The 13,690-nt window shown below is 41.2% G+C and overlaps 1 protein-coding gene across 2 annotated transcripts in view; it reads left to right on the top strand.

Moving 5' to 3' along the window:
- The window catches only part of ENTREP1 (endosomal transmembrane epsin interactor 1), a 40,355-nt gene that overhangs the window by 2,760 nt on the left and 23,905 nt on the right, over window positions 1-13,690 (top strand). The window contains exons 2-6 of one of the 2 annotated variants that reach the window (XM_048503163.1): window positions 1,912-1,968; window positions 6,349-6,459; window positions 7,823-7,951; window positions 9,914-10,021; window positions 10,145-10,278. In XM_048503163.1, coding sequence (XP_048359120.1) covers window positions 1,912-1,968; window positions 6,349-6,459; window positions 7,823-7,951; window positions 9,914-10,021; window positions 10,145-10,278 — 539 coding nt within the window. The remainder of the gene's footprint in view (window positions 1-1,911; window positions 1,969-6,348; window positions 6,460-7,822; window positions 7,952-9,913; window positions 10,022-10,144; window positions 10,279-13,690) is intronic. The other variant, XM_048503164.1, reaches the window with a different exon arrangement.

The following is a 13,690-nucleotide window of genomic DNA, read 5'->3' as shown; positions in this document are numbered from 1 at the left end:
TACACAAAGCTGAATGCTTTTAGTTAGCCCTTTGAGAAGGCTGGAGGTATATATATATATGAGAGCATTCAAATTCATCATGAACTACAATTATGAAAGCTCTCCTGCCTCCTCCCCACCCAACAGGTTGCCCAGGCAGACGAAGCAGTGGCCCCTTGGCACCCACTGCTTCATGCCTTGGCAGAAGCTCTTGTGCCTCCCTCCCTACCCCAACAGGGTGCCCAAGCAACCCTCCCACCTCCCCCACTCCCACCCCAACCCCAACAAGGCTCTCAGGCCTGTGGAGCCGTGGCACCTTGCTGCCTGCTGCGTCGTGGGGCAGGAGAAGCCCTCCACACCCAGCACAACATGGTGACCAGATTATTGAATATACACAGTCCTGGTAAGATCATAAATAGTAATATCAGTCATCTGTTGGAAGGGGGGGTTAAAGGAGCATTCCTTCTCTTCTTTCTCAACAAATGACTGATGCAGTTACTGAAGATGTGCCTATGGCAATGTGTATGCTGCAGTTCACTGCCATCAATGGATACAGTTAATGCCTGATGAAGAGAAAGACAGGGGATAAATGAAGTAAATAAATTAAATGAAGAACAAAATAAATAATTGAAAATATTTTGGTTGTATTAGCAAAACAAGAGTCAGCATCACTCTGGAGAGTATTTTTAACAATTTTACATTAGTGTATTCCCCCTGTATTTGAATGGAAGATCTCACAGGAATAATGGTTATGGCATGGGTAGGCTATGGCAAACCACCTCTGAACATCTGTTGTATAGGGAACTATGCCACAGGTTGCCATAAGTTAGATGAGACTTGATGGGGAAAAAAATCCCTCTAAAGATGAAGGGGCCACTTCCTTCCCTTTTCTCTGATTTTCCTCTCTTTCCTTTGATTTTGCTCTTAAAATTTGCTCCTGTTTTTTCTTTTTTGAGGGAAACTACAACTGGCTGCTCGTATATGTGTGTGCAAACATGTGCACACACACACACAATAAGTCGTCTTGATCTTGATGGATTCCACCTCCAACCCACAGATGAAAATTAGAGCTGGGTGCTGGGGTCCAGCAATATAGTTGCAAGGACCTTGTAGAGGACACCATCACGTTCATGAGTAGCTGCTGTTTTTCATCTCCCTTTCCAAAGCAAATTTCCTATGCACTCTGGCAGGAGCAGGCTGTTTTACTAGCCAGCATACCCAAATTCCTCCTCCCATGTAAATCAACATTTACCCTCTCACAGAATACTAAACCTTGTGGTGCCTTGTTCTTTGGGCCTCCTCGCCTCCAGGGGTGGCTGGTGCAATTAGTCAGGAGTTTGCACATACACACTAGCAGATTGCACCTTTGTTCTGTGTTTCAGCAGAGGATGGAAATGAGACCCCTTTCTTGGCTGAGAGAGAGTTGCTGAATGACAAGCACCTGTTCAGTCTTTTCCTTTCAGTCTCAACTGTGTGCCAGAAAAGAGCCTGCAGGCCCAAGGTCTGAGTTCCCCACCCATTCCACAATGACCTGACCTCCGGGGTAGTCTGCAGGAAGTTGCTTGAGAGCTGACTGGCTGACAGCCAGTTCTGAGCCCAGTTGCCTGCAATCATCCTTTCTTTCTATCTTTCCATGCAGGCACAAATGGCACCCTTTCCCCCACCCCCTGCCCAGTCTATAGCTGAGAGCCTGTCCTCTATGCACTCGATTCCCCTGCTGGTGGTCTTCTCCTCCTTCAGTAGTTCTCCTGCTTTTGAAGAGGCATTCATTGGGTCATGCCTGAAGCATCTATTTGTTTTTGAAGTGACTGGAAATAACTCATTGGTCTCCTTTTATACAGCTCCACAATCATATATATATCTAGCAAATAAATGGCAGGTAATGAGCTCGTAGGACTCTGTTCTTCATAATTGTTTGCTATATTGTTTCAGGTGATTTTATCTGGGATTGTAGGATTAACAACATGGAAGAGGCCAATGATACTTTTGGTATGTGATGGTTTAATGTGATTATTGTTAATAAAATAATAATGGAAAGTATTGCAACATACATTTTCTTGATAAAATAATAGCACAGTTTAAACTGATTTGCTTGGTCTTTTTAGAAATACCCATGTTATAAATCCACATGAAGAGATACACTATATTTTCATGCTACTATTTAATGTTACAAATAATGAAATTTATGACTGCATGTAGAAAGGATAGTGTATGATGTTAATCCCGAGTGGGTAGCTCTGTTAATCTGCAGCTGCAAAATAAAACAGTCTGGTTATACTTTAGAGATTAATAGAATTTATTCCAGCATAAGCTGTCAGGAGCCTTAGTTCACTTCATCAGATACATTGGTTAATGATCTTTTGCACACATTTGGTCTCTTTGGATCAAGTGGATATTACCTTCGGGCAGTGGCGTAGCGCCAAGGGGACGGGGGGGACGGGATGCACTGGGCACGTGCTGGTGCAGGGGCAGGGGGCATGGCAGGTCTCAGGGCGCATGTGTCCCCCTGGCGCAGTTTCCCCTCACCTTCCTTCGGGTCAGATTCTCAATTGTGCATGTGTTTTCCCCTCTTCAGAAGTCACCTCACTGCATATCAGAGAAGCCCCACATATTCCTAGATTGGGCAAAGCACGTTTTTTTCCCCTGAGCAGATTGGTATGTGTTTTGCTTCCTTTGGCTTTTCTGCTCCTTCCCACCTCCCCCCCACCTCCCACAGGAGCAGTCCTATCCACTCCTTTTTTGTTTTGTTTAGTTTTTTAATTTAAAGACTTTTGATCTATCATAGGAGTGATGGATTGAAGATACAACCTTTTAAAAAAATCATATTCAGGCAGCAAACAACCACCTGAACTGAGAAGCGTTCACCTTGGGGGCAGGCAAAATGGCAGCTATGCTGAGAGGAAGCAGCGGGGCACCTTCTCATGTGTAAATGAGGAAGTGCAAGGAGAACTGTAAATGCACAAAGGGCAGTATGCTTATATTAAAGGTGCAAACAACAGAAAATCAGGGATGGGGAACTTTACAACCAGTGGCCATATTAAAACAAGATCCAGTCAAATGAGTAATTATTTAACTCAGAGTTGATGAGGAATATTCCTAATAGTGATACATCCTAATACAAACTACTGGATATTATACCTGAGAGAATGAGGATAACAGATCCATTACACTCCATTTATCATATGGACTGCAATGAGATTTTGTACTGTGTGCTCTCTAGGAAACTGATAGACTACCTGGCCATGATCTTGTAGTACAAATAGAAGAGGAACAAGAAAAACTTACCTGAATTTGAGTCATCTTTAACCAGCTCACCTGCAGAGAAGTAGAAGTTCACGAAATGGGCAAATGGGTTACACAGTGGTGTTTGGATAAGAAGTTTGGATAAGAAGTGCTGGGATTTTGGGGACTGAAGCTTAATGTCTTCAGCATTTTAAGCTTAAAAGTACCATTTATGAAGGGACTCTAGATATCCCACAAATACAACTCACTGTCTGAATAGTGTTTAAAATGAAATTAAAGTTAATTAAGGGCGGGGGGATTCTAACTCCACATGTCTAACTGCTAAAATAGATTAATATTCCATTACCAATCATGTAAAAGGGGGCATCTTTTTATTAGTCTTAGAGATCATGTTCTGTTCATAATAATAAATGTTTGTTGATGCATTACTGTTAAGTATGTTCTCAGTTGCTAACTAGGGATGAGGAGAAGTTCAGACCAAGACTGACATAAAGGGCAGGGGGAATTAGAAGCGGTGTGAGAGAAAATATCATAAAATATTGAACTATCATGAAAAAAATTCTGAGAGATTAAGGAAATATCATGAAAGAAAAAAAGCAAAAGCAAGGAAGAAATAATGTGTGTATTTTATGTAATAATGAAAGATATAAATCCCTATTACATTCTCTTTCAGTTTTTAACCATGAGTACCCATCTTGATCATCATGTTTTATAAAGTAGTTTTCTTTAAAATGAGAATATTTATTTTAATGCTTATTAGTTAATCTGAAAAGCAGAGCTTTAAATGATCGATGAACAATAGGATAAAGTGTGTCAAGTTGTCCCCAGTTAGTCCGTGCAAACAGAACACATGCAGAGTTCATGCTGTATTCATTATTATCAGTATTTCGTATTTATTGCTGCTCTGCATTAATTTATTATTCCTAGTTCAACAAGATTTGCCTTCTTTTGCCTATAGATATGCCCTTCCCCGAGGCAATTCAGCAATCGAACTTTTGTCATATGACCTGGATGTAGATAATTGCACAGAATAGTGGGGGAATAATAACCTATTTCTGCTGTAAATACTCTACATTAGTAGAGAAGTTAGCATCCTGTGCTAAAATGACATCTATTTCAAAACAGCAATGAAACATGAAATAAAAAGAGAGCTGCAGAAATAGAAATAGGCAGATTATGAAATGGAAATATGCGCACCAGAATATGTGTTCTATTCATTCCTCTCCTTAAATTTCTGATGCCGAACTTCCTATATAGACTGGAGGTTTAATTTCAAAAAGATGGAACCTTGCCATATGTCTTGCTCCTATATAGCAACAAATTGAGACCACTTTTGATTTTTTTACATCTTTCATCATTTCTATTCTTCAATTCAGGAGAACACACTTCTAGACTGGGCAAAGTTAATGTCAGTGTTGAACCCTGATTGATAGCTGGTGAGGAGTGCACACCATTTGGGTGTCAATAACTGGTACCCATCACTGCTCCTAGCTATTTGCCCTTGCCCTTCAGCATTTTTTTACCAGTGATGCAAGGGAACAGCAGCTGTCACCATTTTCTTGCTCACCTTCCCGCTGGATTTTTGTGGAGAGTGGCTCAGTTTGAACTTAGTCCTCATTGCTAGAAGATTAGGTGAGTGCAGGGGCGAAGCAAGGGGGAACTCTGCCTGGGGCGTGTGTGAGTCCTGTGCCCCTGCTGTGGTGCCATCTGCCCCAGCCCCAGAATGCCATGCCCCCTGGATGCCCTGGCCACGCCCCCACCACGCACTATGCCTTTGGGTGAGTGAGCTGTGGCTGGTTTTCCTTGTCCTTTTTGCCACTATCACCACTCATTTCTTGGGAAGGTAAGGAGAGAGGAGGAGAAGCAGTTTGCTTTCTTTTATAATTACTTTGTGTGGGTAATGGTGGGACATGAGATCAAACCCCATCACTGCCTAGTCTAAGGGAGTGCTTCTCACAGTCTTTGCCTCCCCCCCAATTTTCTTGGGAGAACACAGGTAAGATAACAACCATGGTCGTTTCCCCACTTTAAAAAATAACGTTGAGCCAAACCACGCTCCTATGAATCGGTGCTTTTGAGCGCGAGGTCTGACTCCCCACCGCAGCTTGTCCCTGTAGTCAACCATGCTGCAGCCGCGAGCTTCATGACATGCAGCATTCCCCACGACCACGTGTTCCGTGGTCATCAGCAGGGCGCTTCTCTGTCCCGATTGGCTGGAGCGCCGGTTTGTGGGCAGAACTTGGTAAAAAACAACAACCTGAAATGGTCAACGAAACGTCGACACGCACAGTAGTCATCGCAAATTGAACCAATGCCTTTTTTCCTTTTTTTTTGAAAAAAATGGTTTCTGATTGGTTGTCGTGCTGCAGCGCGAAAATTTGTGGAAGTTCCCGCTTTCCTTTCTCCTCCATTTCATGAGATGAATGTTCTGAGATGAATGAGATGAATGTTCGAAATGACGCACGCTGAGGAGGACGGAGAGCGGCAGAGCGGGGTTGCTGCGTTGCTGCCGCTCAGATAGTGGGGAATGCAACAGGCCCCCGATTTATTTGCTGCAACTACCACGCAACAAAAGGAGACTCTAAGAAAAACACATAAATATATTATAACAATCCTAAAAACCTCAGAAAATCTTATTCATAGTCTTCCAGTCATATCCTATGGAGTTGGCAACTAACACCAGATCTTCAACAGGCAGACTAAAGTTGCCAGAGGAGGTGTGGATCACTGCAACAGTTCTCAGAGTCCCAATGGCTTAGCTTCAAAGCACAAAAAATTAATTCAAGAGGTGGAGATTCTCAAGTCACTATGAATCCAGCTAAGCGGAGATTCTTGTTGCCAGAATGCTCACAGTAGTCATCAAACATGTTTTCGGAAATAATTCCTTCTTCAGTATTACTCGATTAAAAAGTTCCCACAATAACCAACTTGTCAATAATGTTACAGTAGTAATATCTTAAATTAGACATTGCCATTTTCAGAGGGGCTATCGCAAAATGAAATAACTGAGCACAACATATAAAAAGAGAAGAAAATGAAGGTAATTAATTGAGTTCAATGAACAAGGTGGCATGTTTTCATAGAATGCTTGCATTGTCTGACATTTTGTTTTTAATTTTGTTTCAGGTTAATTTATTTGTTTTGCTTTCTGTTATCTGTGTTCTCTTGAATCTGGCGGGATTTATCCTTGGATGTCAAGGTGCTCAATTTGTATCCAGTGTACCTAGATGCACTCTGGTGAGGAGATTTTACCCTGCTAGCTCTGAAATATCATAGGTGACAGTACTTGTCATACACAATTTGGCAAACTGTAAATCTCCCTGAAATGTAAAGACATAAATCAGAACTACAAAGCAACATCCTGTCTCCCATATTGATTAATAATCCTCTATTCTCTCTTCTTTTAAACCTCATATTTCCTATAACTCTGGTTTACTTGTTTAATTCTGATCCCCCAACTTAATTTAGGGTGAACTAATGCATGGGACCATCACTAAAACTATCATGTCAGTGTTGTTTTCTCCCACTCTTTCCTTGTAACATACAGCACAAGTTACTTTTTGTGTAATGTCATAATCTCCCCCAACCCTGTCACCAATTCCATATCATTCCCACAGCTTAGGGCTGCCACTCTCCATGTGGTAGCTGGAGATCTCCTGGGATTACAGCTGATTTCCAGGCAACAGAGATCAGTTCACCTGAAGAATATGGCTGCTTTGAAAACCGGATAGTACTATACCCCGTTGAAGTCCCTCCCGTCCCCAATCCCCACCCTCCTCAGGCTCCACCCCCAAAATCTCTAGGTTTTTCCAGCCTACAGATGGGAATCATACTACTGGGTGAAATAGCCATCGTCATTATGTAGTGACAAGGGCCAGGTGATGATGTATGTTGCAAGAGTCACAAGGATGATGTTTTGATGGTTTTTACAGCCCTGCCAGCAATACGTGCAACTGGTTTTCTCATGTTCATCTAAGTGGTTGCTCTTGCCCTTCTCTTTTCTCTCCTCTGTTGCTTGCCTCTTCCACCCCTTCCTTACATTATCTCCCTACTTAGGACATTTATATTACAAACTCCTTGGGGCAGGTACCTACTGATACCATTGGTCATGAAATTCTGTGTCAAGTGCTATTGCATGATGGTGTTGCGACTAAAACACAGTAATTAGAAAACCAGTTGGTTTTTAGCAAAGTAAAAACAACACTGATAGAAGCAACCATGTACATTTCAAGTACATTTTAAAAATGCACGCATACTTACAAACTTTCTCTATAAGAGACTTGAGCAGACCTTCAACCCCATAGTAATGAATATAAATGTAGTACATAGTAGGCATATGGTCCACATGTTTAAGACAAATGTTGTAGCTCACCTGCAAAAGGAATCTTTTTCCTTATGTGCATGAACCATATAGACTCTTATGTAATTGCATTCACGGAAATAATTTTGGCAATAACAGGAATTTTTAAAGCTTAACTTTTTTGCTAAACTTGGGCATATTGCGTAGCTGTAAAATGGCACACTTTAGAGGTGTGTTGTGCAATGTCTCAACTTTTAAATTGCCAATTTGAAATTCTCATTATGTTCTTCAATACTAAAGGCTGATGTGGGTGAAAGTAAGTTTTGTTTCTGCTGTGAAGAATTTCTGCCAATAAAATGCACAGAGAAAGAAAATGCATTGAAGCTGTATCCCGTCCAGTCATGCAGTGCTGTTCACCTTCTCCTCAAGGTAAGCTAATAATGGTCATTGCACTGCACTAAATAAAATGCAGTGTCAAAATTTGGTGTGGTTTGGTATAATGACTTGCTGTACAGTAATGTCAGCTGCTTTCAGATGTACTTCTTGCTACTCTCCTTTTTCGTATGTTTGTTTAGGCCTAGAGGATAGAGAAGGAAAAGAACAGGCTGGATATCAACTCTTAGCCTATACAATGATGAAAAGATTTCCTACATTTTGGTCAAAGCAGATGACAGCTTCCTAATCTGTCCTTATTTTCAGCTATCTTGAGCTTCTCTGAATTTGACTCCATATGCAGATCACACCCATGTTTGGAAATAGATGGTCAATGTAATATGAGAACCAGAATGCATGAATCCGTCTCTGAAATAAGGGCCATGAACTCTGGAGCAGCTTGTGGGGCCTTGGGCCTTCTTTCAGAAATAGACATGGGCAATCTGACATGGGTTATGACTCAGAACTGGGCTTGTGTCATAAAACAGGAACACGAGAAGCAATCCTAATATAGTGTACTAACAGATCTTTGGAAATAATTGTAACCTTAACAATCATTTTAACAGGAAAGAAACCTTTTGTTGTTGCTGCTGCTGTTTGCTTGCATTTCAGTAGCAATTAAAAACATGCACATTGACTAAGTTCTCGATAATGGAGAAAAAAGGTGGTTGAAATGTTTACAAATAAAAATACACAAAAACATTACACAAAAGGTGTCAAGATTATAGAGCATGTAAGCAATCTTTTTTTGCTGCAGTCAAGTCACATATAATTTATGGCGACCCCTGTTGGAGTTTTCAAGGCAAGAGCCCACTCAGAGGTGGCTTGCCATTGCTTTCCTCCACATCACAATCCTGGTCTTCATTGGAGATCTCTCTCTGAATACTTGCCGGGATTGACCTTGCTTAGCTTCTGAAATCTGATGAGATCGGACTAACTGGGCTGTCCTACAGGGCAAATATAATGACTAAACAGTAACTTGTCTAACATAATCTTGCATTTGGAGGCAGATCGCAGAAACAAGAACATCACCCATTGTGATTACTGGTGTTCAGTATTTTAAACAGCATAATACAAAATTGTTAAAAATGTGGGTGCAAGATGCTGATTAACCACTTCTGTTCTTGGAAGTCAAAGGGATCAACATTTTATGTAGATGCTTATGTGCTTCCTATAATATGTCCAAAACTCAAAACTTGTGTTCGTTAGGGACGGGCTGTGGCTAAGTGATACAGCATCTGCTTTGCACGCAGGTGTCATCGCCAGGTAAAAGAATCTGGAGTGATCTGACAATCATCTGTCTGAGACTCCAGAGAAGCCTTGCCAGTCAGAGTAGATAGTACTGAACCTGACAGATCAATAATCTGACTCTCTATAACAGTGATGGTGAACCTTTTTGAGACCGCGTGCTCAAATTGCAACCCAAAACCCACTTATTTATCGCAAAGTGCCAACGAGGCAATTTAACCTGAATACTGAGGTTTTAGTTTAGAAAAATCGGTTTAGTTTAGAAAAATCGCACACATTCAGCGTGCGTTACTCGGGAGTAAGCTTGGTGGTAGTCGGTGGCTTTGCAACTCTTCCAGTAGGTGAATTACGACCCTAGGAGGGTTTACTCAGAAACAAGCCCCATTGGCAGCAACTGAGCTTACTCCCAGGTAAAGGATCGTGCTTTAGTTCTTCGCATGAAAATCAGTGGGGTTTAACAGCGCTTAACAGGGTTACCTACACTGCTTCCCCAAAACTAGGTCTTAATGCTAATAATCAAGCCCAGCAGCCCAGGCCAGCCTAGATGTGTGTGTGTGGGGGGGCTCTGTTTGCGCGTGCCCACAGAGAGGGTTCTGAATGCCACCTCTGGCACCCGTGCCATAGGTTCGCCACCACTGCTCTATAAGGCATCTTCACCTGTTGTTATAAATATTTTGCATACATTTATTATTTACTCTGTTTGCACTACAGAAAGTTCTATTTGCTCTCTGTGCTCTGAATGCCTTGACCACAACCGTGTGTTTAGTAGCAGCTGCCCTTCGTTACCTGCAGATATTTGCAAGGAGAAGAACCAGCTCAGTAAGTGAGTGCAAGGCACAGTTTAGTTTTTAAACTGTGTAGGTGCAGAAGAAGTCCATGAATTCTGCTTATAATTCAAGACTTCAAAAATGAAAAAAAAACCCTCTAAATTTATTTTGATAGGAAGAATCCCAGGTTTATGTGGAGGAGGTTGAAGAACAAAGCCACATTGCTGATCCTGAGGGGTTTTTGCCACCTGTACCACCTCCATCATATTTTGCTACATTTTATTCATGTACTCCTAGAATGAATCACAGGTAAATTATTGCAAATTTTTATTTTGTTTTTTTTTGTTCGTTACTCAGATGTTTTTATTTTAAACAAAGGTAAAGGATCGGATGGCTTTTGGTTTACATTTTATCCATCCTCTGTATAACACATGTCTTATATTGTGATCCTTAAAAATCTGATGTACCCCAATTTCATGTTTCTCAATGAGATGTTGAGATGTTGTAGAGTCAATGAGATGTTGTAAGGCAATAGTCAAATGTTGATCTGCCTACCCTAAAGCCTGCCTGCTCCACTGCTATTATAATAAAGTTGGTCCTTTTTATTAGCACAGAAGGTGTCAGCTCTCCTTACTCTAGGTCTGCATACAAATAACCATGTGATGGAAATGTCATTTGGGCAACATGTACCTCTGTTAAAATGAAAATCGATATCATTATTAGAATGCATACAAATAGCATAAAGCTTCCTAAAATTTTGTAATTCCAGGGGCCAAATGTGATCACAATGAGATGTATTATTTTGCTTAGGCATTCAGTTCTTAGCTTGTTTGCTTTACTGCTTTTATACGTGCTGAGCATTTCAGCTGCTGGCTGCAATCTTGTTGTCTTAACAGAAGTGAAAATACCAATTAAGTAATTCTCGTTAAGATAACAGTATTAAAGGTTAAGGCTTGCACAACAGCTTCCATAGGAATGAGAAACAAAATAAGCATTTTACTAGCTTTGAAGATGAGGGTAGAATTGCTGATAAATAGAATTTAATATCTTCTCTTTGATGAATTACATCCTTTAGGTAGTTTTGTTTAACATTTTGTTCAGGCTGGAAGTTCTCTGCACTGATAGCTCTAGATATATTAACATTATTTTAGGTTCTTTTTTATTTGTTCTAATAACTTCATAGTAACTGATAATCCTGCAAATGCTTATCAGGGAACATTACTGTTTTGGTACAGTTATTCCTAAGCTGCAGGTATTATTTTCTTCTCAGGAAAGTCTGCAAAACTGCCTTAAGTAATTGTGTTGTTTGAAGGAACATGGTATAAATACAGTTCAGCATTTAATCAAAGTTGACGGTTCCCTTGTATTTTGGAATTCAAATAATTGAACCCTAGGCTTCTGAGAGCTTTAGGGTTTGTTACTACTTGGATAGAAAACCATGAAGAAGACAGTGGCTGCTAGGTAGAGGAAGGCATTGACAAATTATCTCCTCCTCTCCTGCCTTAAAAACTCTATGCAGAGTTTTCATAAGTGGGGTATGATTTGATAGCACTTAATTATTATAGTATATAAAATATTTATTTCAGTTAAATGAAACATATTGACACATAGGTCATTTCTGCATGGTCAAAATACCCTGGGTTGAGCAAGAAAAATATCCCTGTGAAGCCAAGAATTCCATACAGTTCCCTGTCCTAAAGCTGGTTTGCCCTGTGATATTTCCCTCGGCTCATTCCGCACATGCAGAATAATGCACTTTCAAACTGCTTTCAGTGCTCTTTGAAGCTGTGCAGAATGGCAAAATCCACTTGCAAACAGTTGTGAAAGTGGTTTGAAAATGCATTATTTTGCGTGTGCGGAAGGGGCCCTCGTCTCAGGGTATTCAAAAACTGCCAAATTGGAGGTTCCTTTTTAAAAAAAACTGGGGTGAGCCTACTACAACCTGCTACCATGCAAAAACCAATCTGGAGCAGGAATGGTTTATTTTTCTCACCCAGCTGCCAGATCTCCCACCTGACAGAGTTTTCCCCTGAGAATTTGGTGCAGTTTCTGCTCTATCTCCTTCTGATCTTTTCTCTATCTCCTGAAAAATAGGGTAACAAACTACTTTTTACTTAGGCTGTTTCCGCAAGGGCAAAAAACAGCGCCCTAGGGATGGTAAAAACATTGTCCCTGGAGCGCTGTTCGCACAGCTCAAGCGTGCTCGCCCCCTCAAGCGGTGCGAAAATGCTGCTTTCAAAACTCACTCAACGAGCGAGTTTTTTAAAAAGCAGCATCTTCCACCCGCTGCTGTGTGAACATGTTCCCCATGCCACTTTCCCCCCTTTTACCTCATCCCAGCTGCTGTCCCTGTAGAGAAGCCAGGGGACAAAACGCCTGGCCTCTGTCTCTACAGGCGTCACCATGGCTACGGGGGGGGGGGGTTGTCCCCTGCCCTCTCTACAGCGATGGCAGTTCAGAGGAGGTAAGGGGGGGGGGAAGCAGCATGCCCTGTGCGAAGGCAGCCCCGCAGGTCGCTGGGGCACCAGGGCCATTTGCACAATGAAGTGCGAATGGCCCCAGGGGGTGCACTGACTGCAATTATGTCAGTGCACCCACACTTGCTTGCCTGTGTGGAAACAGCCTTAGTCTGTGGGTAAATATGTCACAGTGGTTTGAGGGAGAGGTTGTACTCAACCACTCTACCAGAAACAAATACATGATTTTTTAACTGTGCCTTTTCCAAGCTCTTTAAAAGAATAACCATTCACTTGCACCAAAGTTTCATCACATGCTTCAGTCTCAACAAAATATCTCTCATGATGAGAGAGAGCAAGCTTTGGTATTAGATCCTTTACTAGCAATCCCACATGCTCTGCCTTGACCAGACTCTCTTTTGTCCTTAAGTGTGGGGCATTTTCCCCTCCCTCTTTCTTGCCTTTCAGTCAAGCTGGTGTGAGAGCTTTCTCTATGATTAACAGAGTCCTCCCTCCCCCCTTTCTGCTTCTCTTAGCCTCTTTTCTTTGTCTACAGTTTTTGGAAATAGGTCCAGCTTTTCCACAATAAAAACATTTCAAGTCTTCTTCACTTGTTGTGTTATCCAGTCTTAACACAGACAAGCCTCTGGTCATATCAGATTCTGAAATAGCTCAATGCATAGTTTACATCAAGATTATCACATGCTTTGAAAACTGATGCTTTATTTTCAAAACATGAAGGTAAACTTCCAAATATTGCTGCTAGCAATTCTCCAGACTTTTCCCAGATTCCCATATTTTAAAAGCGAATTCAGTCATGTGCTGTAAACATTCCTCTAAGTTTGCATTTTTGTGCTATAGATCTTTCTTTGTGCTATAGGCATCTTTGTGCTATAGATCTTTTTTCTGAGAATTCATAAACGAGTACTGATTTCATGGAATATTTCTGCTCCAAAGCCTCCTAAAGGGCGTGTCCTGATTTACAGCTTAACAAGAGCCTCTCTTTCTCCAACGGTAGAGGCAAGAATGTACTTTGCCTTAGAGTCATCCATTTTAAACTTACCCGTATATACTCGTGTATAAGTCGACCCGCATAGAAGTCGAGGCAACTAATTTTACCACAAAAAACTGGGAAAACTTATTGACTTGCGTATAAGTCGAGGGTGGGAAATGCAACAGCTACTGGTAAATTTCAAAAATAAAAATAGATACCAATAAAATTACATTAATTGAGGCATCAGTAGGTTAAATGTTTTTGAATATTT

The sequence above is a fragment of the Sphaerodactylus townsendi genome, linkage group LG07, assembly GCF_021028975.2.
Source record: "Sphaerodactylus townsendi isolate TG3544 linkage group LG07, MPM_Stown_v2.3, whole genome shotgun sequence".
Taxonomy (NCBI): domain Eukaryota; kingdom Metazoa; phylum Chordata; class Lepidosauria; order Squamata; family Sphaerodactylidae; genus Sphaerodactylus; species Sphaerodactylus townsendi.
This window is presented reverse-complemented; position numbering and strand designations above follow the sequence as displayed.